The following is a 27,596-nucleotide window of genomic DNA, read 5'->3' as shown; positions in this document are numbered from 1 at the left end:
TGAATGATCAATGGTTTATTCAGGAGGGGAAAGCCCAAGCTGAATGTCTCCCTCCCCCATGCCTCCCCCCATCCTCCCTTCCTCCCGTGCCCCCTCCCACCCCTGACAGCTGGCCCCGCTCCCTGAGGCCCCCATGGCCCTTGGGAGGGGTCAGTGAGAGGAGGGATGACCGTGCGTTGGTGCTCCTGGATTGGGCTCCTCTCCAGGAGGCCCCTTGACAACATGCAATGTGGAGGGCGGGAGGAGGAAGACGCTGGTGGGGGCAGTGGATGAGGGTGTGGGCAGGGTGTAGGCACCCTTGAATATAAGCACCTCTGGCTACCAGCCCCGCCGCACTTTCACCTGCGTGCTAACTTCCCATTGCCAGGGAGAAACACAATTATGAAACTAATGGAATTCTGCAGGTAAACCATATTTCCCTCAGAGCGGCTGGGCCAGGAGCTGTCTTCCTGGGTGGGGTATGTCACGCCAACGGAATGGCTTATCTCAGAAGAAAGGGCTATCCTGACGAAAGTCCTCCTGGTGGTGAGGGGAGCCCGTCCTCAGGGACCACACACTCACAGTGGATGTGGAGAGACCCAAGGCTGGGCAGGGTGACTCCAGGGCACTGGGAGCTTTCCTCTGCGGTGGCCAAGGGCTGCGGCCCTGCCGGGCTGGGCACTGATCGGCAGGACCCAAGCAGGGCACACGGGGCCAGTCTTCTCCTGGGTCGGGGGGCAAGCTGCCAGGAAGAAGTGGCCCACGTGGATGGGAGGCGGGCAGCTGTTGTGGCCAGGTGCCTACTGACTGCATCGTGGCATAGGGGTCCTTGGAAAGAAGCGGCCAACAGACCTGAAGAGAGCAGGGCCGGGCAGGGAAGGCGGGCGAGTACTGCGTGGGCACCCACCACCGGTCCCAAGAATCCTGCCCAAGAGCAGGAGGGGGGTGGGTTAGGGGAGAAAAGCCCAGCTGTCTCCCACCTCCATCCGAGCACAGGAAAGATGGTGACCCTTAGTTACAGAGCAGGAGAGGCCTGCATGGAGCGCACTGACGAGGAGGAAGGGGGCGGCCAGGCGGCCCTGAGCTAGCGGGCTGAGGGCAGATGAGAAGCGTAGCGAGAGCAGCCGGTGGGAAGGGCGGGGGTGGCGGGGCCTCGCTCCAGCCCATCTGGAACTCATGGGGCCTCATTGGACCCAATCCCGTTGCCTTTGTTGACATAGAAGGGCCGGTAGTGCGACTGTGTGGGAAAAGGAGAGTGGTTAGAAGGTCTGATGGAACGCATGCCCGCCAGCCAGACCCCACACCCTCACCTCCACCAGGAAGCAGCAGTGGTCTGAATCCCAATAACCCTAGGGCCCTGTGGCCTAACCTGTGAGCTCCATCTACCCTGGGACTAGGGTGGGTGCCAGTGGTATCAGAGTCTCCGGGTTTACATCCTGATTAGAATTCTTTCCACCAGTTGACAGGTGAGCTTGAACCTCAGCCTGATCAAACACTCTCTCCATGCCCAGGAAGCCCCTCCCAGCACCATCATAGCTCCCATTCATCCCGCGTTCTCTACTCTACAGACCTGGTGTGGGGCTTTCCACAGACACACTCACTGAATTTCCACAACCACCCAATTAAGTGGGTTACTATTAGGAAACCCATTAATACATGAACAAACTGAGGCACAGAGATGCTAAGCAACTCACCCAAGGTCCCTTAGCTAGTAAGCAGAGGCACTGGGATTCGAACCCCAGCAACCTGGCTCCAGAACTCAACCCTCGCCTCCACCTGTGGCATTGTACCACTTCTGAGTCTCAGGGGTTGGCCTCTGCTCTCTCTGCATCATTCTCCCTGACAGAAGGGGTTGCAGAGAGGGCGAACCACCCCCCAGCCCAACACAGACTGGGGGCCTCCCCCCCTTGCAAGCCCCTCCACCTCTCTCATCCTGGTCCCCTCATCAGGATTCAGGAAGCATCTCTCAGAACAGAGAGGGTGACAACTTTCCTGCCAGCCCTGTGTATTACATCCTGCAGCAATTTCATGAAATCAGCACGCCCCTCTCCTCCCAATCACTTCATCAGGGCCCTGAGCAACCACCCTCCAGGCTGCAACAGAAGAGCACATTTCAGCTGCAGCTTGCCCCTGGGAGTGCCCTGGCTCCTAAAGGGTCTCCAGAAGTGGCTTTGCCCTTGAACTGGGTCAGAGCCTGAGCCCATCTCACACCGCACTGATCCCAGGAGACCCCAAGGGTGACCCCAGTCCCTGCCCTGGGCCTGCCTGCCTGAACACCTGTGTCTACAGTAGCTCCTTGCCTACATCTGGTCCACCGTGGAAGTGGGGGCCTGTGGAATGCAAGAGCTAAGAGAACTTAGCTCTGGCCTTGGTTAAACCACTCATTAAACAATGGAAGAGACAGAGATTCAGGGCAGGGAGAGATGGCCAAAGTTCCTCGGCTGCTTAGCAGGAGAGCAGGGCCTGGATCCAGTCCCCTGATCCCCAGGTGCCAGCCTGGACCCCTGAAGAGTCAGTAAGGTGAAGTGGGTAGACCCAGAAATGGCTGAAGCCTTTCTTAAAGGAAGGTTGAGTCAAGCAAATGAATGGCAGGTCAGTGAACAGTGCTGTCTTATTGAGAGCCAAGCAGCAGGTGGGCACAGAGCCCCACGGCATCTGGGCAGGATGCTCCCAGCACATACACACCCATCCCCTACCCATTTCCTCCCAGGCTCAGGGTCACAGCACATGAAAGTTGGAAGACTTAGGAAATCATCTAGGCTATCTGCCCATGTTACAGATGGGAAAACTGAGGCACAGGGGAAGAATGACTCAAGTTGGTGAGAAGACTGGGGCCCAGGCATCCTGACTCCCAGGCCAGCCTCTGCCCACACTAGCACCTGCCCCCATTCTCCCCTCTGTGCTGGGTGCCAGCTGGGGACCGCAGAACCCTGCCCTGCCAGGCATCTCAGGGTGGTGATGAGCCTTCTGTGCTGGGACTGGGGCTCTGGGATGGTGGGAAAGTAGGGGGCGGGTGGGGAAGGATCGAGCCAGGAACAGAAGCCTTCCTTTTTCTTCCCATATCTGCTTTTCACAGCCCTGCTGTTGCAGTGGCCCTGGGCCTGGTTCAAATTACACATACCATCACTTAGTTCCATCGCCAGCAAATTAAAGGTTCTCTTCCAATTAAACCAGCCCCAGTCACTCTTTGTAGCCTGGAGCAAATCACCTCTATGTTCTGACCTCCAAATACAAAGACAGCAGGGAGCCAGGGGCCCCAGGCCCTGTGCACACAGAGGCCACCTCCATCCAAGGCAGCTGACTGACCCCTTCAGCAGGGCCTGGCGAAGGCCTTGGGAGAGAGCATTCCCAAGAGGAGGCCCAGCCTCCACAGTGAAGGACAGCCCCTGATCACTAAGGTCTTGGGCGGGGCTCAGTATGTAAGATCTACAGATATTAGAGATCAGTCCCATCTCAGCACTGCATTGTGGCGTCCCAAAGGGGGCTCTGACTCACAGCTACCAGGTGGTTCGACTCCAAGACCATGCTCCTTCTTGTCCTGCTCTTTACTCAGCGACATTAGCTATCGAATCTTAAATATCTCTGTTCCCGACTTCACAGCCTCTCACCCACACTATCATCCCAATGGCTTCTATGCTGTCAGAACTAGAGATGCACCCCCAGGGAACTGGGACTCGTGTCTAGGATGCCAGTCCCCCATAGTCAACATTTTGGCCACCATTCAACAAGCAGAGGCAGCCAACAACCATCTGCAAATTTTAAAAACTGCCTGCTTTACAGATTAGAAAATCGAGGCCCAGAAAATTGGTGCTTACCCAGGCCCCCTGCCTATCAGCCATTGGTCTTTCTCTACTACCCTTTGCTGGAAGCTGGTGTTCAGGCCACTGCCTCCTCTCTCCATCCCACGGCCAGGAGATATCACCATGCTCCCACAGGCCCTGGACAAGTGATGACCAGATGCCCCTGGGAGCCCACTCTGGACATGCTAATGCCCAGGCGGGCACTCCTCACTCACCAGTAGAGTCTGCTTGCCGGATTTCCAGGTCTGGGGCTGGGCCTTGGGACTCTGGCTCCTGATGAGGGAAGGGTAGCCTGGGGAGACAAGGGGCTCCAGTCAGAGGGAGCACAACCTGGTGCTCAGGGGCTCAGGGCTGGAGCAGCGCAGATGCCCTCTCTAGAGTGATCGCCAAGCTCCATCCAGCCCATTACCAAGTGCAGCCAGGGGGGTTGCCATGGAAAATCCTGAGGAGGTGGGCCGGAAGGAGGAGGCACCAAGGCAGACAGAAGGAGGAGGAGCAGGCCAGGTGGGCTGGGCCAGGCAGCAGGGGAGCATCACCCCACATCCAGGCCAGGATCACACCACTTGCGGGGATCGCCACCCACCCCACTGCAGGCTTACCCCAGAGGCCCCTCTCCTTCCCTCCCCAAAGCCCAGGAAAGCCCCTTTATAAGCACAGTCTGCCCCATCTCCACCAGGAGGTGCTCATTGCACTGAGCTGGACTCCACCTAGGTCTTCCCTGTTCTTATTGTCCTGGACGGCACAGATAATAATCAGCGGTCGGAACTGGAGCCCAGGTGTGCTGGACTCAAAACCTACCGTCTTGCCCCACCTCCCCAGTTCATTTTCCTCTTTCCTGCTTCCCAAGCAGGAGGCTGGGGCCCAGAGAGTGGCAGTAATGTGGCTGTGGTCCAGGTTTCAAACAGCAAGTCCATGGGGCGCTGTCTAGGTCTGGGGTCCTAGAGATGCTAGTCCGGGGCAGCGCTGTCTGAGCCCACCTCCCCATCCCTCTGCCTCAGCCCAGCAGGTTTGTAAGGGGCTCCATCCACAGAACTGTGAAAAGCAGTGTCAGCCCTCAGCCTGCAGAGACCAACAAGGCTGCCTGGGAAGGAATAGACTGTGAGCTGGACGTAGAGGAGCTCAAGAAATTAACAAGGTCTGTCTTGGCAGGGGCAGGCTGGAGCCCTGCACTGGGCTGCTTGAAGGGCAATGAGCTGGTCAGGCCCAGAGCCACCTGCAGCACTGTCGGGCTGCCAGCGAGGCTGGCCCTTCCAGGGCTGACGCTTGGCAAGGGGGCAGAGCCAGAGCAGAGAACCTGGCTGTCTCCCTGCATCTGCGGGTGGGGGAAGCCTTGGAAGGAGAGGAGGAAGCAGAGGGTCCCTCAGGTCCTGAGCGGGAGGCTAAGACAAGGGGGGAATTCAGGTCACTTCTCAGTTCCCAGAAAGAAAACCCCAGGCCAGCCATGAGAGAGGTGGGGATGGGGGTGCGGTGGGGTGTGGCCCAGGAGACCAGCCTGTACAGCAGGGGTTATCCAGGGGCGGGTAGGCTAGGATGGCGGGGGGGGGGGGCATGCATCCTCTGCCAGGGGGCTCTGGGGAGATGGGAGGGACCAGGACACCCTAGAAGTGGCAGAGAGCCCCGTAGGATGTCCCAATTGCCCTGCTATGGGAGAGAAAAGAGGGGTGATGCAAAACAGGTGGGTACCAGGATTATTTTTAAACAGCCCACTGCCATCCAGTGGTTTGGAAAACTCTGTGGTGGCCTGTCCCAAGGTGGTGAACTGATAGGGGACTTTCCCAGTGCCTGCCAGGAGAGAGAGAGCCATTAGCACTGGTCCTAGGAGGGGCCAGAGGGGGTTGCCCGTCCTGCAGGCGCTGCTGCTCTCAAAGCGCTCGCTCAGCCCCCCACCCAGCGCCCCCCAAGTAGATGCAGTTGGGAGCCACGGGGCAGCCCATGCCCAGGACCCCCATCTAGGCCAGTTCTGAGCAGATCTGCATGAAGGTGACAACAAGCATCCCGGGGGTCTTGGTGTATTTGAGGAGGGGCTCTCCTAGAGCAAGGCCCCGCCACCTGGAGAGACTGTGGACCTCCAGGGAGACGCTGAGGAGCAGGAAAGCTCTGAATCACACCTAAGGGGGGCCATCTTTCCTGCCTGGTGGCCTTTGATCCAAGCTTGACCAGAGAGCAGGGAAGGACCTGCTGTAAGCCAGATAGGCCAGAGCAAGTCCCTGACCTGGGGATCCTGCAGTCTGGGACCCTCTAGTCATATCCCCTTGTGGGTAGATCCCAGAATCCCAGCCCTGGGTAGAGTCCAGGACCCAGCCCAGAAGGGGCAGCCAGATAAGCAACTGTCTGAGGCTGCTGCCTGGGGGTCCACCTACACCTTTCCCACCCAAGCCCACCAGCCTGCTTATCCAGGCTCCCAGGCCAGATGTCTGCCAGCTAGAAGGCAGATAGACCTGCTCCCTCCACCCCCAGAGCTGCCCCGTGGACCTTTAAGAAGAGATGTGAGGGCTGTGGGTCCACTGGGAGCTGGGGTCTGGCTCAGGCTGGCCCCTTGGAATGACCTCAACCCCAGGGGACAGGAGGCATCGACCACTCAGTCTTGTCAAAGAGCTCTGGGGGCAGAACCAGATCGGGAGGGAGGCCTTCGAGATTACGTAGTCCGCCCGGCCCAGAGGGGACTTGGCAGGACTCTAGCTCTGTGGGAGGCTGACAGGTGCTTGGGCCACAGGGTTCTAGAGTCCCCTGAGGCTGGGAGTCACTGGGTGACAAAGTTAAATTAACTTTCTGCAGTAGGAAGACTCGAAATTAAGCCTGATGGAAGCCCCTGGGGACATCGGGGCACAGGATACAGAGAGTATGGTGTGTCTCCCTCACCCCCGACACTGAGGCCTGTATCACAGTGCATCCCGAGGGGCCCGGTGCGGTGGCCCAGCCCTCGTGACAGCAGAGACCTGATGGAGGCGGGGCATGGTGAGCAGAGACCAAGGCAGGGCTTACAGAGCGCCCAGAAGACAAGGGCCGGATGGAAGTGAGCTCACCTTTCAGGGAGAAGGAGGAGCTGCCTGCTTGCACCGCAGGCATGTCGTCAGAGCTCTGAATGGTGGAGGAGTATTCCCAGACCCGGGAGGTGTAGTTACCTGGTGGGGAAAGGAAGCGGAGTCAGCCCAGGGCGGCCTGGCACGTGGGGTGGGGGGTTGGGCAGCGAGCAGAGGCCATTTCTGCAAATGTCTCCAGGCAGAAGGCAGCTGAGTCCTCATCACACCTCTGACCAACCCTTCCTGCCATCAAGCTGTCCTTCTAAGGCATCGTCCTGTCCTTGCTCTCAGCTTAAGGTACAAAGTCCTTAACATGACCCTCAGCTCTTCCCTGAGCTGATGCTCCCATCCTTCTCCACCACCTCCACTTCCTGGCTTCCCCCTCCCCTCTCCCGCCCTCACTCAACACCCCAGCCAGGCTGTGCCCTGAGCTCCTGACGCACACCAGGCTCGCTCTAGCTCCAGGCTTTTGGCACAGCCCAGGTCCTCTGCCTAGGAGAGTCCACCTGCTTCCCGACACTTAGTAAATTCATGCATTGGGTCTTCAGGCATCAGCTTCCACATCATCTCCCCCAAGTCTGCGTGTGTCTCAGCCCCACGCCCCGTATCACACTGTAATTACACGTTGAATGGTCCATCTCCCCAGCTGGCTCCGTGGGGGCAGGTGGTGTGCCCGTCTGACCCAGCCTTCCACCCAGGGCCCGGCACCTAGCCTGGCTCCTGGAAGGCGCTCACTGTCTGGCTGATGGATGAATGAATGAGTGGAGGAACAAATAAACAAACACAAGCTAAAAGTTGGAGACGGAGGCAGCTGCTACAAGCCCTGAAATTCTGTGTGGAGGATGGAGCAGGCTGTGGTGCTCCATTTGCAGATGGATATAGAGAGACCTGGGGACAGTGGGGCAGGGACACCACGGGGTCATTCGAGAGCCCCCCCGCCTCCCGCATGGAGACCTGCCCACTCCAAACCCTCCCTTTCAGCAGCTCTGAGCACAGCGGCTCTGCTCCATTGAGCTCACGCCACAGAGGAGCCCCCCAGCCCTGGAGATCTCCTGCTGCTGCCTGGGGGGGAAGGGGTCAGAGGGCAGATGGGGGTCGGGGGCTGGACACCTGCCCCATCATGAACCCTCGCCCATAGGGATCTCTGACAGAGTCTGCATTAAGGCTGTCACTAAGCATGTCCACCCAAGGCTCCAAGGGGCCATTTTCTTTGCCCTCTCATCCATCCATTCATCGCCCCCTCTTCCTCCCATTAAACAAATGTTTGCTGAGCCCATCCTTCTGGACCCTGAAGTGTTAGTGGGGAATAGGACAGACCCAGCATCTGCCTTCACGGAGCTCACAGCGCAACGAACCCAATCCTGGACATAGAGGCCTGGGCACTGCCCTGTCCACGGTGCCCCAACCCCCAGATCTCTGGATCTACCAACACCCCCACTTCCTTCCTTGCTTCTCCAGACCCCTGGTGCTGTGTCCCCAGGGACTCTGGTGGAGCTGGCCCGAGTCCCCTCCCCATCTGCACGTGGCACACACCCAGGAGCCCCCCAAATGTGGGTCCATCAAAGGCTGGGCCCTGCCCTCAGCAGAGCAGTGCCCTCCGCACTTTGGGCAGAGGAGGGGACCCTGCACTTGGCAACTCTCCCTGGGGAAGCACGCCTCCACCCTCATTTCACCCCTTCCGGGTCTTAAGGGCAAGTCGCCCACTTACCTCCCTGGCAAACATGCCTCCTGGCTCTCCAGGGATGGCCCGGCCCATAGCACACCTGACTTTTCCTTGCCTGCTTCCCTAGTCTGTTTTAACCAGTGTCCGACTTTCTGACACAGGAGTGTACAAATCAGGAAAGGTCCCCTGTGGACCCCTGGCCTGCCACTTGCTGAGGGAAGTCCTCACACACCTCACCCTGGGGTCCGCTTTCCCCAGCTCATCCTTCAGGGAGAAGACCTTACAGACCCAGGGATTCCACTGATGCGGAGGTGCCTGGCTGGCTTTCCTCAGCCGAACGATGTCACACACATGCGTGCACACAAGCACATGTGCGAACCACACAGACACACATACACCTGAACACCCCCTGAGCTTGGTAGGATCCCTCCTCACCCATCTCCAGGCCAACCCCACTCCAGCCCCCCAAGTCACCTCGTATGGGGAGTCCCGCTGCCCATTGCCCAGCCCCCGCCTGCTGCCTGCATGGCCCCACACAGAGGCCCTGCCACCCTCCCGCTGAGCCGCCTCCTACCTTTGGTGCCGTACAGGTTGCTGAAGTTCTTCTCCTTGGAGAGGCGGCTGGGGGAGGCCGGCTGGTACGAGGTCCTGGCCCCACCTGTGAAGGGGATGAGGAGGGGGCTGTCATCCCAGAAAGGGGGGCCTGGCTCAGCCGGGGGGCCTGTGGCTCTGACTTGAGGGGTGTCAAGCAGGAATGCTTGCCCCCCAAAAACAGCTCCACCTGCCTGGGTCAGGACCGGGGTTCAACCACCAAGATAGTGCCCTTGGGTCTAGGATAAGGTGACCACGTAATTTACCATTCATATAGGAGCAGAATTGAGAGGGATGATGCTAGTCATCAGGCTGAGGGTACCAGTGTAAACTTGGAGAGTCTTGAATGGACTAAGATGTATAGGCATCCTAATTAGAGGCTTTGAGGGTCACCAGAGCGCCCCTGCACCAGGCCCTGCATGCTGAGACCCCAGAGGCTGGGTGAGAGGTGGGGTGCCCGTGAGGAAGCTGGGCCAGGACCACCATGGGGGCGGAGGTGCAGTGAGGGCTGCCAGCTGGATGCTGCTGAGCTGGTACCATGAATACCTCCCCACCTGGGTAAGCTTTCCCCAGCGATTGGCCCTAAATGGCATGGGTTTCCCTTTTCCCTCCCTCCCCTATTTGGCTTCACAACCATCTGGGGAGAAAGGCAGAAAGAAGGGGCTCCACACCCTCACTTCACAGATGAAGACATCGCATGCGTGTGTCAGAGTGCGCGTCGGCTCCTGCCCTCCTGCCTAACCAGCCCCACTCCCATTCTGGAGGAGAGCAAGCATGCCAAACCTTCACACCTTCGGTCCAGCCCTCTCGCCCCTCGCCCTCTGTCCATCACAGCCATGCCCTCTCTACCAAGCCCTCAACCCCTCTTTCAGGGAGCCTGGAAACTAACCTCTCCTCCAGAAGTCTCACTGCCCAGCCCCACTGCCCCAAAGCTCCCAGACTCGGGCCGCTGGCCCCGCTTCCGGATCTCTGTGCTAACTCTCCTGGCCCCTCCCTTGCCTCTGTCTTGAGCCTGGGAGCCCCCAGAGGGCAGATTTCCTCCTCCCTCCTGTCCTGGGTGCAGGGGCAGAGACAGGATAAACCTGTTTCTTCTGCCTACAAATGTCACAACCTGACTCACAGTCGCAGAGCTGGAGGCTCTCTTAGCAGCTGAGTCCAACCCCCTCCTTCTCAGGTAGGAATACTGAAGGGGCAGTGACCAGCCCAAGGCCACTGGGCCCTGGCTCTCCAGTGACATCTGGGCAGGTCCATGCTCCTTCCTCAACACCCCCATTATTACTCGGCTCCCCTCCATCTGCAACAGAGCAGGCCAGCCCTGCAGGGCCAGTCGGGGTCTGATACCACCCTGGGTCTGGTCCTCAGAAGCTGGTGAGCCAAAGGTCTGGACCATGGCTAGGGATGCTGAGACAGCTGATTAATGTAGCTCATCTTCCCACAGAACTAGGCTCGAAGGGCAGCGCCCCGGGGGAGGGAAGGAAGCAGAACTGGCCAGCCCGGACCTGGATGGCCCCACTAGGAATGTAGGGCAGGGTACCTGCGCCCAGCTGCCTCACCGGAAGCCCAGGTGTTGTTTTGACATTGGGTGGGGCAGCCGAGGTTCCTCTCTGCTGAACTCACCCCTCCAAATACCCGCTGGGGCCCCTCCTGCTGTGCATGCGTGTCTGAGGGTGTGAGTCAGTGCCCAGGACCTCAAGGCTCCCCCTCCCGGCCCCTGGTGTCTACCCCAAGTCTCCTGTCTCCCCCCTTCCCTACACACCCTCTCTTCTCCTGACCCCCGACCCCCCGCAACACACGCACGTGCGTGCACCTCTCTGTCTACCGGGCCCACCCACCCTTATGTAACAAGCATCACTGTGGTTTGTTTGTTGCTGATGCCAAAGAATGTGACGGGCTACTGCAGGGCAAGGACAGGCCGGCGCTGGTCTCTTCCCTCACCCAGCTGGGCAGCGCCCATCGGACTGGCCCTCACCCGGGCCTGGGAGGGAGGGCTGGCTGCCTGGGGGAGGGGGACTGAGGAATTTACAAGAGCGCCCCTCAATCCCTGTCCCCACTGCCTGGAGGAGCAGGATGGTTCTGGAGGAGCCAGCCCTCCTCCAGGACTACAGAAATCTAAGCAGAAGCAAAACACAGCTCAGCCTGGCGGATGGAAGTGGATGAGACCCTCAGGGGTCCCTCTGGAAGGAAAGAGAAGGAGCTGTGGGCGGGGGGTGGGGGCGGGGGCTGGCATGGGGCACGGAAACCAGTGGGGCAGGTGCCAAATGGAAGCACGAGGAGGTGCTGGTGACTGCACCAGTAAGCACAGGGCCTCCAGGTGGCTCAGTGGCAGAGACGCAGGAGACCTGGGCTCAATCCCTGACGTGGGAAGATCCCCTGGAGAAGGAAACGGCCACCCACTCTAGTATTCCTGCCTGGGAAGTCCCATGGACAGAGGAGCCTGGCTGGCTACAGAGCATGGGGTCACAAAAGAGTCAGACATGACTTGGCGTTAAACAACAGGCAGGTACAGGCCAGGACCTTCCCAGGCAAGCCCACGGGGGTTGCCCCTTGGGGAACCTGGCTGCGTCTCTCCTGGACCTGCTCTCAGCGGCAGGACCCGCTCCCGTCTCTTACCCTTGGGCGTCAGGTACATGGAGTACCTCTTCATGGCGTCCGGAGTGCTCCACTCGCTGGTGTAGCTGTTACTGTAGTTGTTCATGTAGCGGTGGTCACCCCCTGAGGAGAGAGCTCAGGTCAGCAGAGGGACAGGTGGGGAGGATGAGCTGGCCCACCAGGGGCATCACTGAGTCAGCCTGTGGCCCCTCTGTCCCAGGGAGAGGCGAGGCCCCCAACCTCAGAGACGGTGGCCCTCTGCCCTGCACCCGCTCTGGCCCTGAGCTCCTGGTGGGTGAGGGAAGGGCTCAGTGGGCCATCTGGCCTCGCTGGGACTGCTTCCTATGAGGAGACGATGAGCACAGCACTTTGCAATTAATAAGGTCCTACTGAGTTCCATTTCTCGTCTGATGTGTCCATCAACCCTTGGGCTGGTATGAAGATACCCAGGTGGCAGATAGGAAGATGGAGGCTCAGGAGGTGAGTGAAGCCACTGCCCAGTGTCACATGGCCCATAAGGGCAGATTTGGGATTCGAGCCCCCATGCCCACTTCCTGCCTTTGTCCCAGCCACTGATGACAGCCCAGGGGATGGAATGAGGTCCCAGCACTGGCCTCCAGGGCCAAGGATCCAAGTGGCTGTGTGGAACCATGCAGAGGGGAGTGAGCTACTCAGAAGGGGCACCGACTGCCCCCGCCTGGCACCCACCAGCAGAGCCCTGAACCCAAACAGACCTGTTGCTCCACGCTTGCCCTCCACCCCATTCCTCTCTCTTGCTACTTCCCTTCCCTCTTCCTCCAAGAAGAGGAGTGGGGAACTTAGACCTTCACCCTTCATCTCCATCATGTGGGCCAAGCAGGGGCCTGGCACACAGTAGGCACGTCATGACAAACATCCTCTTTGATGTAGGTCCAGCTTCCTCCCCACCAAGCCCAGGGGGGAGATGCCCTGGTGTCTCTCAGCTCCCTCACCTTTGATGGTGAGAATTGAGCCCCTGGCGGGTGGACAGACCACCATCAAGGAAGAGAAGACGGTCACTCCAAGGTCTGACTCACCGGCCACCCACCTCCCACCTCCTATAGCCAGACACACTCCCAGCAGCACAGCAGTGACCAAACGCCGACTCGGATGGAGGCCCAGGGCCCCAGGCACAGGTGTAGAGCCGCTGACGTCAGCACGACCCATCCCGCGCCTGGCAGCGGTCTCCCCGCACAGCTTGTACAGGCGCAGGGCCACACCTGCACAGAGGCCACGGCCAGCACAGTCATGACCTAGAAATGGCTCCGTGGGCGAGTGGCAGTGGGAGGTGGGGGGTCCCTGCGCCCGCGAGGCTCACAGGCCACCCCAATGCAGCCAAGGGCATCCTCATGGGTCTGGCCCGACCTCAGCTGAGGAGCTCCCCCACACAGTTTTGTGCCCCAGGGAACTTGACCCTCACACCCCCTACTCCTCTGCAGGCCACCATGAGCAGCAGCTTCTCCAATGAGAAGATGTGGGTGGAGGTTTTGAATAACAGAGCATGAAACCCAGCTCACCCCCTGCTTAGCCGTGTGCCCTTTGAAAATCTTCTTCTGTGAGATGCAATACATCCCGCAGGGAGACTGAGATAGTGCAAGGGAGGCGCTTACACAGAGCCAGCATCCAGGGAGCGCCAGATCACAGAGGGCCATCCCTGCCAGGACTGCCTCCATTGTCATTAGGAGGATTTCAGGACCCAAGTGCCCCTTGAAGCAAATGATTGTCTTGTGGCAGTGGCTTATCTGTCCTTAGGGTGGCAATGTCCCTCACATCTTCCAGGGACACTATGTGATGTCAACATTCCCAAGATATACAGACACCAGCCCCTGAGTCCCAGCCCCTCAGCACACCATACCCTCTTCTCATGCCCCAAAGAGTCACATACTCCCTTTGGAGACCAAAGACAATCACTTCCTCTAGGTGTTGCAGTTAGAAGTCACTAAGTAGGCTGCATCCTCAAGGTCTGGGCCACCGGGTGGAGTTTGGGGAAAGTGTCCAGCTTCAGGCCCTAAAGGGATGGGCTGGGACTGGTGGAAAAGCACTTAACGGGGCAAGTTATCGTGTTTGGAGGCTTTCTATGAAGATGATTCAGTTGCCTCTGCAGAGGACAGTGTGATTCAATAGAGAAGCTGACTTCAGGGGAGCTGGTGAGTCACCAAGACATGCTGTGCTCAACCACGCCCAGCTAGTCCACCAGGCCAAGTCCACCTCTGGGCTCAGCACTGCTCAGCACGGCCATGATGACAGGCAAGTTCTCCCTCCCAGCATGCATGCAGTTCTAGGTCATGTCCCCTGGAGCCTACGAAGCCACCAGATTGGAGTCTGGCCCTTACAATTCGCAGCGCCCACACTGCTCCTAGCTTAGGTCCCCAGTCAGACGCAGGGCTGTAGAACCAACCCCCGAGTTTGAGGGACAATCCAGGGAGAAGACATTTGTCCCTAGTGGTACATCTCCCTAGCCAGTGCCTGGGATGCTCCCCTGGAGGCCCCATGTAATAGCTGCATAACTTGGGCAGCAACTTCGAGAGAGGAGGGTACCATCTCTGAGTCCTTGTCCAAACACCCTCAGGTGAGATGGGAGGCTGGAAACTGTGAGGTCCCAGCTGCTGGGATGCCAGCCTGAGCCAGGCAGCGGGAACTGACCTAGGAGAAAACCTCCATGGCCTTGGAGCCCGCCCACGGGAGGGGACTTACCATTCTCCATGTGGTTCCTCTCAATGAAGCTGCGGCTCAGGTCCGCCTTGCACATCTTCTCAACGTGGCGCATGCAGACGTTAAGCAGGTCATCCTTGCAGTTGCCCAGCGACTGCCCCAGGCCCTCCCCCTCCAGCAGAACATGATAGGTGGGCAGGGGTGGGGGGAGGGAGTAATTGCTCATCAAAGCACCAAATTCCTACCAGGAAAGGAAAGGAGCCATTAGTGTCCTGGGTCTTTAGGAGCCATGGGGACCCACAGTCTAGCTGGACGATTCAACCGGGAGCCAGAGGAGGTGGGGTCTACATCCAGCTCGGCTATTAACTGGCCTCACTTTTCCTCAGTGGGCACTCATTTCTTATTCTTCTGTAAAATGAGAGGGTTTGACTAAAATCCACTAGATGGGGACTTCCCTGGCGGTCCAGTGGTTAAGACTCCGTGCTTTCATTGCTGATGGCACGGGCTTAATCCCTGGTTAGGGAACTAAGATCCCCACAAGCCAAAAAATAAAATTAACTTTTAAAGAATAACTAAATAAAATTCACTAGATGCTAATATCCCTGATGGCACTAGCAGTCGGATATGCGACTCCGTGGCTCCCACCTCTTAAACTGGATGCATGGTGCCTCCCCACAGTGGTTTATTTGGGTTTATGGGAGCAACCCAACCTGCCAAGTCTTTGGGAGTGAAACCACCAAAGAAAGGCAAGGAAATACTAGCATTGTGGGTCAGTCACAGCGGTCTCTCCCCCTGCATGTGCCCACTCAGTCCTGCCTCTGTTCTCTGGCACGTCTTACCTCCTTTCTCCCTTACTGGAGACCCTCTCCTTCTTTTCAAATCCTAACAGGCTTTCAAGACCCAGTTCAAGTTCCACTGCCTCCACAAAACTGTCTCCATCCTGTCTGCCCTTCCCAGAGCTTCCACAGGCACTTATCTCCTGAACCATAGGCTTTTTCACTTAATTACAGGCTCTTCTGTATTCTCTAATTGTGCGTGTCTTATCTTCCCCGCTGGACTGCAGTTCCTTGAGGGCAAAAACTGCACCTTCTACCTTTCTAGTCTCCACAGCACCTAAAACAGTACTGGGTGGATAGTGCCCAAAATACTGTAGCAGATGGAAGGATGGAGGAACAGACGGACAGACCACATCAAAGAAAGCAAATCCACATGCTTACTTGCCACCTTCCCATACCCAAAGCAGGCATCACTAATCTATCATGGAGCTATTTCCTGAAGTACTGAGCCTGAAGTACTATTAATACATATCAGTTGAAGTTGGTACAAGGTGATCTTTGTGTGCCATCTTTAAAGTAGGTAGGATGGCTTGGATGGAAGTTAAATAGACAGATGGAATGGAGCTTAAAGGCATGGATGGATGATGAATGGTGGATACATGGATGGATGGACAGATGGACAGTGGATGAGAGTTTGGGTAAGTGGATGGAAGGAGGAGGGGCTGGATGGGATGGAAGGAGGAGGGGCTGGATGGGGTGGAAGGAGGAGGGGCTGGATGGATGGAGGGAGGAGGGCTGGATGGATGGAGGGAGGAGGGCCTGGATGGATGGAGGGAGGAGGGCCTGGATGGATGGAGGGAGGAGGGCCTGGATGGGGTGGAAGGAGGAGGGCCTGGAAGGATGGAGGGAGGAGGGCCTGGATGGGTGGAGGGAGGAGGGCCTGGATGGATGGAGGGAGGAGGGCCTGGATGGATGGAGGGAGGAGGGCCTGGATGGGATGGAAGGAGGAGGGGCTGGATGGGGTGGAAGGAGGAGGGCCTGGAAGGATGGAGGGAGGAGGGCCTGGAAGGATGGAGGGAGGAGGGCCTGGATGGATGGAGGGAGGAGGGCCTGGATGGATGGAGGGAGGAGGGCCTGGAAGGATGGAGGGAGGAGGGCCTGGATGGATGGAGGGAGGAGGGCCTGGCTGGCAGCGGGGCTGCTCGTTACCTGCAGGAACAGCACCGAGTCGCTGATGCTGTGCAGCTGCTCCCTGGTCTGCTTGTCGTCCTGCAGCACCTTGGCCCTCTCTTCCAGAGCATCCACGATCACCTTCACCTGGTCCACTGCGTCCTGCTCCCGCTGCTCCAGCGCAGCCCTCACTTCCTCCTTCTGCTTCTCCAGGTCCCGTACCAGATCCCGGAAGCTCTGCTCCAGGATGGCCTTCTCGTTGGTGGTGAAGCTCTGGGTCCAGAGTGAGGGGAGAGGGGAGGGGTACGTCTTTATGTCCCAGCATAGATTCAGGTCATTTCTACTGCCCCGACCCTGCAAGCCTGTTCAGCCAAGAATCTCATTCAAAGGGATGAGGGATCCCTATCTCTTGATAGAGATGGCCAGGGTGTTTTTACAGCCCACCCTTCCTTATCCATCAGCAGTTCCTCCCACTCAATGGGTGTGCATGAACCATCATTCTACGCTTGGGCAACTCTATGGGTCCAAAAGTTCCAGAGGAGTCAGGGTGTGTCCACTGAAACCTCAGCCAGAACCAAGCATCATTCAGAAGTGAACTGATGAGCTGTTTATGCAGCCAGGTTCAAGAGCGAGAGCCCAGGCCCAGGCCTGCCTCCTCCAGGCCGCACCAGCTGGGGGGAGACCCTGGGCGCTGCTCACCTTGATGCGATCCTTCTCCTTCTGCCACTTCTCGGCTTCATCTTCTATCTCAATGATCTTGAGCTGCAACTGCTCTTTTTGCAGTGACAGCTCCGTCTGTAGGGAAGGAGCCGGGGTTGGAAGAGAAGTCAGGGGGAGGAAGTGGAAAAGATACAGAGAGTCAGGGAGGAGGGCCCACAAATCATCACTCTGCCCTTCATTCACCCAACACTCACTGGGCCCTTAAATATGCCAGGCACTGTGCCAGTCACCAAGGATCCAGCAACAAGTCAAGCACCACCTCATTGTAAACTCTGGGCTCTGAGGCTGGGCAACCCAGCCATGTGTTTGTAAGGCGGACCCTCTACCAGGCCCTCCACCCAACGTGAGCAGGAAGGAAGCTCATTAGGGGGTTCCTGCTCCTTTCAATGGACCTGGGGCCATCAGGGAGCAGCTTACAGGAGAAAGGGGACCCAGCCCAGCTCAGCCCAGCCCAGCCCAGGGAGCGCCCATGGCAGTAAGAGGGTACAGCGTTTCTGTGGCATGACGTGAGGCCTGTGTTGCAAGCAGCAGTCTGGGTTGCCGCCAGCGGGGAGTCCGTCTGGGCAGGCACAGCTATAAACCTGTTTATGGGAAATGGAGAGCACTTTGCAGTCTGGGCAAGATTGGGACTTTATTCAAGTCCCTGGGGGAGGAGAGAGGCCAGTGAGCGAGGCAGTGAGGGTGGATGGGAGAAAAGAAAGAAAGGGTCCAGGGTCCCTCCTCAGGAAGAGAACATGGGCTGTCAGGGTCTGGGGTGGGTTGGGAAGAGGACCCGGAGTGAACTGGGACATGAGCTCTGATACGGAAAGTGTGGATAATAGCTTCCTTCCGATGGAGAAACACCCTGCTCTGAAAAGCAGCTACAACACAGACAAAAGGGGGAGCATGAGCTATGTGGGTGTGCAGTCACTCAGCTGTGTCTGGCTCTGTGACCCCATGGACTGTAGCCCTTCAGGCTCCTCTGTCCATGGGATCTCCCAGGCAAGAACACTCAAGTGGGTTGCCATTTCCTTCTCCAGGGGAATCTTCCTAAGTCAGGAATCAGACCTGCATCTTCTGCTTTGCAGGCAGATTCTTTACCCGTTGAACCACTGAGGAAGCGCGCATGAAGCTAAGGCCAAGCCAGTCCAGCCAAGAGGCACCTCTTCTGTTCTGTGGGTTCCCCACTAGTACTCCTAAAACACCTTCCAGTTTGAAAGGCAGGTGGGTGATCTCCACCTGAAAGCAGGAAGACTGGGCATCCGAGAGCACCCCAGAATGCTCAAGGTCTCCCCATTACACTGGATTTTGAACAGAGTCCCAACCTTTTCCAGCCATCTCCTTGAGGAAACTCAAGAAGAATCAAGATGTGGACGCCACAAACTACCAGGAATGTGAGTTCTGCTGGCAAGGAGTCCTGAGCAGCTGTGCACACACGTCACAATTCCTGGATGCTCCCCCAGGCCAGGGGGTGCTGGTGGGTCCCTGGTGCAGAGACCCAGTGAAGTGGACTGATGAAGGAGAGAGCATCCTGGCTTTTGTGGGAAAGAGCACTGAGAAGCTGGTGGGGATGGTGGGAAGGACTGGGGTGGGAGCTGAAAATCTCCCAGACCCGAAGCCCCGGATTCCCACCCCACCCCTCTGCCCACACCCCAGGGCTCTCTGGGCCGCAGACTCTCAGTTCTTCTCAGGAAGCCAGCGCCCCACCAGCTACACACAAGAAATCCCACAACATGGAAAATGCCACCAGCCAAGATGGGAAATGTTTGTGAAGAGGAATAAAAGCAGATGAGGGCGGGATTTGGCCCAATCTCTGGACAAAGGCTGGGAGGAGCCAGCTGTCCACAGACAGGGTGGAGGGAGGGTGGAGAGCAGAGACAAAAAGACCCCACATGGGCAGTGGAGACTCTGCAGGAGGCGGGCGGAGCCAAAAGCCCAAAACACAGAAGTGGGCAGAGCTGGTAGCCTGGAACGTTCGTGAGAAGCCTGGGACTGGTAATGGGTCCAAGCTGTGAGAAAGAAGCCTAAAGGCTGAACAGTGCTGGGCAACTTTCCCATTCCTGGATAACCCCCTCACCCCCTCACCTGCAGCAAGCAAGGCCTGAGGAGGTGGTGGGGGGCGGGGGGGCGACACTGGAATCCACCTCCCCCTGCAGCTGAGATGTCACCAGCCCAGAGATGAGCGGCTGGCACTGGGGTTCCTCACCCCTACCTCACACCAGAACAAGGAGAGCAGAGAGCAAACGTGCATTCACTCCCCAGGCCTGGGGAAGCGGCGACAGAGCAACTCTTCCATGAAACAAGCCTGGGGGAATCCAGGAGGGACCCTGCCCAGAGCCCAGGACTGGGAGTCCAGAGGTTTGAATCCAGTTACCACCACGTCCAGGCAGGTGGCCTTTGCAAGTTACTAAACTCCTCCATGCCCCAGTCACTCCATCTTTCATGGAGGTAGGAAGAGGACCACCTTCCAGGCAGGTGAGACTCTAGAGAAAAGCACTGGCCACTGGCCCCGTCACCACTGCTGTGTCAGGCACCTTCCATGGGCCAGAACTCGGAGGGGAGAGGACAGGGAGGCAGGCAGGCCCGCAGGGCAGGTAAGCCGGGGGAGCAGGCAGGGGTGAGCAGGTGAGTCTTGATGGTGCTCAGAGGTTGGGATGCTGTGTGCGGGGGTCCAGGTGTGGTGTGTGCAGGGTCAGGATACAGAGCAAAATGTACAGAAAGGGGGGAGGTCAAGGCATCAGGCTGAGAGTGTGAAGTGAAGGGAAGTCGCTCAGTCGTGTCCGACTCTTTGCGACCCCATAGACTGTAGCCCACCAGGCTCCTCTGTCCACGGGATTCTCCAGGCAAGCACACTGGAGAGGGCAGCCATGCCCTTCTCCAGGGGGTCATCTCGACCCAGGGATTGAACCCAGATCTCCTGCATTGCAGGTAGATTATTTACCATATGAGACACCAGGGAAGCCCTGGGGATGTAGAGACTAGATGGCGGATAACTGAAGACTGGAGGATGTTGGGGGAAAACAGAACAGAAGGAGGATAAACGGGGTGCAGGCGGGCTGCCCCCTGTGAGTGGTAGGAGGTTTTCCTAGAGAAGAGGGAGGTGAGGAGCCAGTGGAATGCACAGAGGTCTGTGCGTTGGGAATGTCTTACCCACAAGAGCACAGACTCACTGGCCAAGAGGGAGGAAGATGGCACTGAATCCCCTGGGGGGGGGGGGTGGCGCTTTAGAACAGTGAAGAGCCTCAGCCAAGGGCAGCAGGAGTCAGCCCCTGGGGTCCAGCCTGTGTAAGAGAGGCCGGGAAGAGGGAGGCTAGTGGGAGGGGATGTGCCGAGGAGAGCCAGAGATGCTGGCCAGTGACCTGGGAGGGGTGGAGGGAGAGGCTGCCAGCCGATCTGGAAACATGCAAGGGCAGGGTCAAAAGCAGAGCCTTGCTGTCTGCAGCCGTGGGTGGAAGCATCAGTCAGGGCGGCAGAGACTGGTCTCCTGGTTTCTTTGGGGCACCAGGGAAGTCAACACGGGCGGAGTGGAGGCCTCTCAAGCCCCAACTTGCCAAGCACAGTGGGATCTTGGAAGGGACCTGGGGCTGTGAATTCTGTGCTACTAGAAGGGTCTGCTCTCACATCTGGGGTGAGTGCTACCCTGTTAGGAGAGGAGGGTTTGGGCTGAGACCTCTGGGGATGTGAACAGCATCTGTTTAGTCCTTGGCAATTTTTCCCTGCTAGCCAGGCGGCACAAAAGCCAGACGAGGCAGGAGACAGAAAGCAATATAACACAGGAAGGTTCTGAAATATTGGGTTCTCCTGTCACCATAGAAGGAAGGACCCTAACTGCTTTGTTGAGCAGCCACTGTGTGTTTGCATTTCTCCTTTCATCTCAAAAGCCCCCTGGGGAGGTAAGCCCTGTTGTCCCCATTTTACAGGTACAGAAACCAAGGCAGATTGAGGAGCTTGCCTGAGTTTTCCCAGTGAGGAAATGAGAGGACCATGACACAGAGACAGGACTCAGCTCAGTTACATGGCGTCAACCCCTGGGCTGTTCTCTGTATCATCCAGGACATCGTAGTGCCAGGCCTCCCCACCCCCTACCTCATAGATGAGGCAATTCATGGATTCTGCCTCTCTCCCTGTCCTCCCCACACCTCCCCATCACCCCCTAAGGCCCCGCTCTCTCCTTCTCCTCCCTGGGCTTGCTAAGTTGTTTTGAGTTATGTGCGACTCTTTGCAACCCTATTGGGCTCTAGCCCACCAAGCTCCTCTGTCCATGGGATTCTCCAGGCAAGAATATTGGAGTGGGTTGCCATGCCCTCCTCCAGGAGATCTTCCTGACCCAGGGATCAAACCTGTGTCTTTCAAGCCTTCTGCACTGGCAGGTGGGTTCTTTACCACTAGCATCACCTGGGAAGCCCTCCCTCCTCCCTAAGAATCTGATTAAATCCCCTGATGTCTGATGGGGCCTCAGCTCCTGTCGGCTCCCCCGTCTACACCTCCCTCCGGCTTCCCTCCGCTCCCTGCTCACCCCCTCCGCCCTGCCCAGGCCTGCCCCTAAATACCTTCTTTGTTCCCTTCTCCCACACTCCTCCTGTTGCCACTCGCTCTGTGGCTGGGACGGGCCCTGCGTAGGCCACCCAGTCTTGAAATCCTTCCGGCCTTGGGGGAGCAAAGAGGTGGCCGGCAGCTGGTGGTGCCTCGGCTGGGACAGACAGGGCCTTCAGATGCAGACACACCTGAGCACTCACCTGAACAGGTGTGCCTGTGCCGCCCCAGGGAAGGGGAAATGGGGCCCAGGATCCTCCTCTGGTCTGAATTAACCACACGGGCCACTGGCTATGACATTTGCCAAATGAGCCAGTTAATTGCCAAATTTGTACTTTCAGACAAATGGTAATTATCTGGATAAGAATCTGAAATGCTGGATAGATTTCCCCATTCCCACCCAGATGTCAACCAGCCCAGTATTCGTTGGCTTTGTTGGGACTCACTATTCCTCCTGCTTCCTTGGACATCAGGATGCAGAAGGGGCAAGATGGGTGGGGAAGAGCATCATCCAAGCGCACCCACAGAGGTCATCCCACCACCTTTCTCACTCACCCTGTCCCAGGGCAGTTTTCCCCCCAATATCTCTGAAAAGAGTGGTCCCAGACATGCCCCCAACCCCATTCTAGGCCTTTAGCCATCTGGCTCCTCTTCCTGAACTTGGTCATGTTGGTCCACCCAGAGAGCCCCAAAATCCCAGACCAGCACATCTCCCAAAGCTCAAAGACCAGTAATTGCCCATGGCCAGCAGCCTGGCAGCTCAGACTTCATGGAAAAACTGAGCAATGAGACCAGAGGCAAAGCCACAGACCACTGTGGCAGAAAGGAACTGAGCCAAATGATGGCGTCAGGAGAGTGGCCGAGATGTTGAATCTGAGCTGCACTACTGAGTTAGGACCTCGCCCTCCAGAGCAATGCTTGTCCTGAGCGCTCCTCCCCATGCCTGGCCAGACTGCCGACCTAGAGCCTGGAGAACCTACAGAATGGCAGACGACCCTGCAGCAAGAGTCGTGGCCAGGAATCCTCCACTCTGACCCAATGCAGCAGAAGGTACTCGGGAGAGAAGAAGACAGGCCCTGAGACACAGAACAGGATGGATGTGCACATTGCAAAGGCTTCCCAGTTGGTGCTAGTGGTAGAGAATCCGCCTGCCAATGCAACAGGCATAAGAGACGTGGGTTTGATCCCTGGGTCGGGAAGATCCCCTGAAGCAGGGCATGGCAACCTACTCCAGCATTCTTGCCTGGGAAATCCCGTGGACAGTGGAGCCTGGGGGGCTACAGTCCATGGGGTCACAAAAGAGTCAGACATGACTTAGCAACTAAACAACAACAGAAATGTGCAACTCAGGACATCTGTGGACCCTCCTTGAGACATTCAGAGTGAAACTGGAAATCTTCTGATCTTGGGTCGGCAGAGGAAGGCCTGTCGTGTTGGCGGCGCACCGAGTAGCCTTTCTCCAACACCACCTCTGCTCGGATTCTGCAGATGAGGCCCAAACGCACTGCAGCCCAGGGTGTTGTCTACAGTCTCATGCAAGAAACCATGACCGATCAGTGACGGCCTCATCGGGGCCTCACCGACCAGCCTGCAGAACAGGTTCGGGACAGGACTTCTTGCAAAAAAGTTGTGTGTAGGCTGATGTTTGGGTCTGCAGGGGCTGCCTCTGAAGGATGTCAGGGCTGACAGGCTCCTTCACTTTGATCTGACAACCTACCTAAGGCTGCCCTGTGCCAACGCCCCCAGTGTCTGACATTCCAGCGGGGCTAGGCTTGGACAAAGAGCTCCACTCCACCTCTGTCTCCACTCAGCTGCTCAGCACCACCCCTCCCTGCCTACCTATGCTGCAGCACACACACACACACACACACACACACACAGTCTGAAGCTCCCACCATTTAAGTCACTCCAGAGGGTCAGACATTTCCCCCTGAGGCCCTGTAAGGCACACACCTCCTGAATCCCATCCCCCTTCCCCCAGTTGCTCTCAAACACTAGAAGAGGACTCAGGGGGCTTCTTCCTCCAGCACTGAGCCTGGACAGGTCCCTTCCTTCCTCTGGGTCTGTGTTCCCATGCAAGGTGGAGAGGAGACGGCAAGGTTGCTCATTCTCCATCCAGCCTAGCATTCTGTCCTCTGCAAGTTGATGTTTACTTACAGCCGCTGCTGTGTAACTAGGCGGATGCACCCCAGACTGGTCTGTGCGTCTGAGCTCTGCCTCTTGACCTACATCACGAGCCCTAGAGCATGAACACCAAGTCCCAGGTGCTGCCAGAGAAAACTGCCCAAGACTGTCCTGTCCTCTGGGGCACTCAGGCTTTTCTTAAGTGGAGATACCCTGGTTTCAAATAAAATTTGGAACCAAGCCCTACACATATAACAGATAAATAAGAGCTGTTGTTGTTCAGTCACTAAGTCGTGTCCGACTCTTCTGTGACCCCATGGACTGTAGCCCACCAGGCTCTGCTTCCATGGGATTCTCCAGGCAACACTACTGGAGTGGGTAGGTGCTGGAAAATCCCATGGACAGAAGAGCCTGGCGGTCTGCTTCCAGAGGGTTGCAAAGATTCAGACATGACTGAGCCCCAGCATGGCACAGCTGCTTGCAGTAGCAATAGGAGCCTGCACCCCTGCCTTCTGGGCGTCAGTTTGCCCCCCTCCTCATCCCTGAGGTCTCAGAGACATTCCTAAGAATCTTCAGGCTCCAGGGGGTCATTTGAAAACTTCCAATCTAGTCCAACCCCTTAGTTTCATGTGAAGGGAAACCAAGGCTGAGAGAACATAAGGGACTTGTCCACTGTCTTAGAGCTGGTTCGAGGAAAAACTAGAACTGGAGCTGAGTCTCCTAAAACCCAGCCTGGGGCTCTGCAATTTCTTGGTTGTGGTGGTTGAGGATAATTACCCGCAATCTGTTTTGATTCCCTAAGTGAGACCCTGGAGGAGATCCATGGCCCCTGCCCCAGCTCCATCTCCCTGTCTGAAGCCTGAAGCCAGGCTGGGGTCAGGGAGTTAGGGAGACTAGGACCACCTTTCTTTCCTGGGCTAAATGAGGCTCCTGAAAAGGCTCTTTGAGCCTTTTGTCATCTCTGACTCGTCTCTCCTGCCCAGGAGTATGGATAGGAAAGAGTGACCCACAGACTTCAGGTCAGGAAGGCTGGGCACAGAGGGGGGCCTGTGCTGCCCCATTCTGTGGGGTGCAGAAAGCAGAGTCCCCTGCCTTGACAATGAGCATGGCTGACCCCGGCTGGAGGACGCGCCACGTCAGGGGGTCTGTGTTGTTGTAGAGGGAGGAGTCCCAGTATCTATGCAGCCACAGACGAGCCCTTATCCCAGCACATCCTCTCCAGGAGTAAGGCGTGCCACATTCACAAGCCTCCACGCGCCTCTGCTCCTCCCCACAGAAGCACAGGCAGGATCACGCACACAGAACACATGCGAACACACTCACATGCCACATATACAGTCACATGCAAGCATCCATACACAGACATAAGCACCCACGTGCACAGAAAACACGCACACACGCACACACATGTACACCCCTCCCCCCCGACTCCAACCGCCACGAGTGTCCACCTATAGGCAACGGCCACACACACAAAGCACTGAGCGTCCAGCTGAGGGAAGGATAAAGGAGGCTGCTGGGAGTGTCAAGACTGGCTGGGGGATCAGACAGAACAAGAAGGAGCCACTGCCAAAGAGACCAACTCCAAGGTCAGGGGAGAAAGGGCCTTGACGTGGTCCCCAAATTCCCTCCTCCTTACCCATGACTTATCCCCACGAGCCAGTCCTCCTCAGCTAGGAAGAATTCTCTCTCCATTAAGTAGAAAGAGGTGGCTTTCCCGGTGGCTTTCCCAGTGTCTCAGATAGTAAAGATTCTGCCTGCAAGGCAGAAGACTGGGTTTGACCCTTGCGTGGGGAAGATCCCCTGGAGAAGGAAATGGCAACCCACTCCAGTACTCTTGCCTGGATAATTCCATGGATAGAGGAGCCTGGTGGGCTACAGTCCATGGAGTCACAAAGAGTTGGACACGACTGAGTGACTTAGCACCGAAGTAGAAAGGAAGGAAGAAGCACCCAGCCAGGCAGAGAGCCCAGGATGGAATGCTGATTTCCTGGCCTGTCTTGAACTTATCCTATGACCTTGGCCAAGCCCCCCATCTTTGCTGAGGCCCTCTTTGCTCATTTAGGAGATGACTTGACTCCTGAGGCTTTAGAGGATAGGGGAACCATCTCTGACTCCCAGTCTGGGGGTAGGAGGGGAAAGGACTGTTTTCTGAAAGAACCAGGAACAGCAGAGAGGTAAGCTCCAGACCCTGGGAGCAGCCGGTGGAGCAGGTGAGGTGGGAGGGCACTGCGAGGGCGGCCAGCTCTTACCTCCTTCTCGGCCTTGGCCTCTTCCACAGTCACGGTGCTGTGGTTCTTGTGCTCCTGGAACATGCAGAGGTAGCAGATACAGGTCTGGTCCGTCTGGCAGAAGAGCTCCATGGTCTTGCCGTGCAGGGGGCACTTGCGGGCCTCGAAGTCCCGGATGGGCTCGAGCAGCTGGTGGTCGCGGAAGGCAGCGCCCTCCAGGTGGGGCTTGAGGTGCAGCTCGCAGAAGGAGGCCTGGCACACCAGGCAGGACTTGACGGCCTTCTGCTTGTTGCCGATGCACGAGTCGCACAGGACCTCCTCGGAGCCCGACTTGGAGCGCAGGAGGGTGCTGGAGTCGCCCCGGGGGTAGCTGTTCCGCCGGACATCTCCGGGCTCCAGGATGGACACCGAGGGCTTCCGAGGCTCTGAGAACATGGACCTGCGCGGCTCCCCCTTCTCGGCAAAGGAGACAGGCGGCTTCTTGGCAGCCCCCAGCTGGAGCCCGGCGTAGGGAGACCTCCTGCCTTCCCCAGAGTCCATGCTGAAGTAGCTGGAGCCCTTGTCATCCACCGACTCGACAAACTGGATAATGGGCCGTCGCCACTCGCTGCCGGAGAACAGGGAGCTCCTGCCTTCGCCCGGCTTCAGGGCGCCGCCTGCGCCCTTGCCCTCGGCCACCTCCCCGCCGTGCCCGTTGGCAGTCTTAGCCCCTTTGTCTTCAGCTTTGACCCCATTCTCCAGGCTGCCATTGGGGCTCAGGGGGCTGCGGACATCCCTGACTTCCGGGCTGGCCCCGTTGCTCCTGGAGGCGTCTGCAGCTTCCATCTCGGCTCACCTGGCTGGTCTTTGTTGGGCGCGCTGGGGGTTCAGGTGGGTGACCTCTCGGGCTGCGGCGTCTCTGCAGGAGTGAGACAGGCAGCCACGGAGCCCGAGACACACCTACCGGGAGCCGAGAGGAGGGCCTGACACAACGGGCGGGCAGGAGAGGCAGGCGGCTCCCAGAGCCAGCAGAGCAGCTAATTATACAGAGGGGCCACGCCCTGCACATTCATACCTAACCTGGTTTTTTAAAGAAGTGTTTTTATTCTTCCCCAGTTTAATTATTTTCCACGGCTCAGCAACCAGTTGGGCTGCTTCCTTCTGATACACTTTCTTCTCATCAGGAAAGCGGGAGCCTCTGTCCTCGCAGGTGGGCAGGCTTCGCTGAGCCAAGCCAGCCGTGGGACAGAAGGTGAGGTGTCCGCAGAGGCCCACAGGACTCAGGGCTATTTAACTGGGTCACACAAGCCAAATAATCTTGAAACGTGATGGCCTGGGTTTCAGAGGAATATCCCCCTGCCACCCTGAGACACTGGAGTTGCTTCTTATCTTTTTTTTTGTTTTTTAATTTCCATCAAAAAGTTTAGTACTTTTTTAAATTAGAGGATAATTGTTTTACAATATTGTGTTTGACTTCCTGTCTTAAAAGGAATGGTGGGTTCCACTTGATTTGGAGCTAAAATTTCAACCCAAGGCCTTTGAGAACCAACAGCCACCTGACTATCTCAACGGAAGACAGCTTCAGGAAGTCACGTCCCACCCAGCAGCCCTAACAAGATGCTTACGGCTTTATGTTATTTCTATCAGAGCAAGTTAGAACCTGCTTGGATCCAAGGGACAGGGAGACAGTAGTGAGGGACAGAAACGCAGGCCAGGTGGCAGCGTCCTCAGGGCCCCCACCAAGGGAAGGGCTGTGCCTCTCCCCGGCCGGG

The 27,596-nt window shown here is 57.5% G+C and overlaps 1 protein-coding gene across 2 annotated transcripts; it reads right to left on the bottom strand.

The window, feature by feature from the left end:
- Positions 1-26,846, bottom strand: TRIM29 (tripartite motif containing 29). Of its 2 annotated transcripts, XM_018059654.1 has the most exons (10): positions 25,867-26,846; positions 16,958-17,053; positions 16,298-16,531; positions 14,355-14,553; positions 11,664-11,765; positions 9,037-9,120; positions 6,803-6,901; positions 5,463-5,561; positions 3,995-4,071; positions 1-1,216 (listed from the first exon to the last, which is right to left on the bottom strand). In XM_018059654.1, exons 1-10 carry the CDS (start codon positions 26,668-26,670, stop codon positions 1,154-1,156), a joined length of 1,857 nt encoding a protein of 618 aa, XP_017915143.1. In that variant the 5' UTR covers positions 26,671-26,846; the 3' UTR covers positions 1-1,153. The 2 variants fall into 2 exon arrangements, with proteins under 2 accessions (XP_017915143.1, XP_017915144.1); XM_018059655.1 differs by lacking the exon at positions 5,463-5,561 and having other exon boundaries at positions 25,867-26,845.

Source organism: Capra hircus, chromosome 15 (genome assembly GCF_001704415.2).
Source record: "Capra hircus breed San Clemente chromosome 15, ASM170441v1, whole genome shotgun sequence".
Classification (NCBI taxonomy): Eukaryota; Metazoa; Chordata; class Mammalia; order Artiodactyla; family Bovidae; genus Capra; species Capra hircus.
Note: the sequence above shows the minus strand (reverse complement) of the source record. Positions and strands in the feature narration are given on the sequence as shown.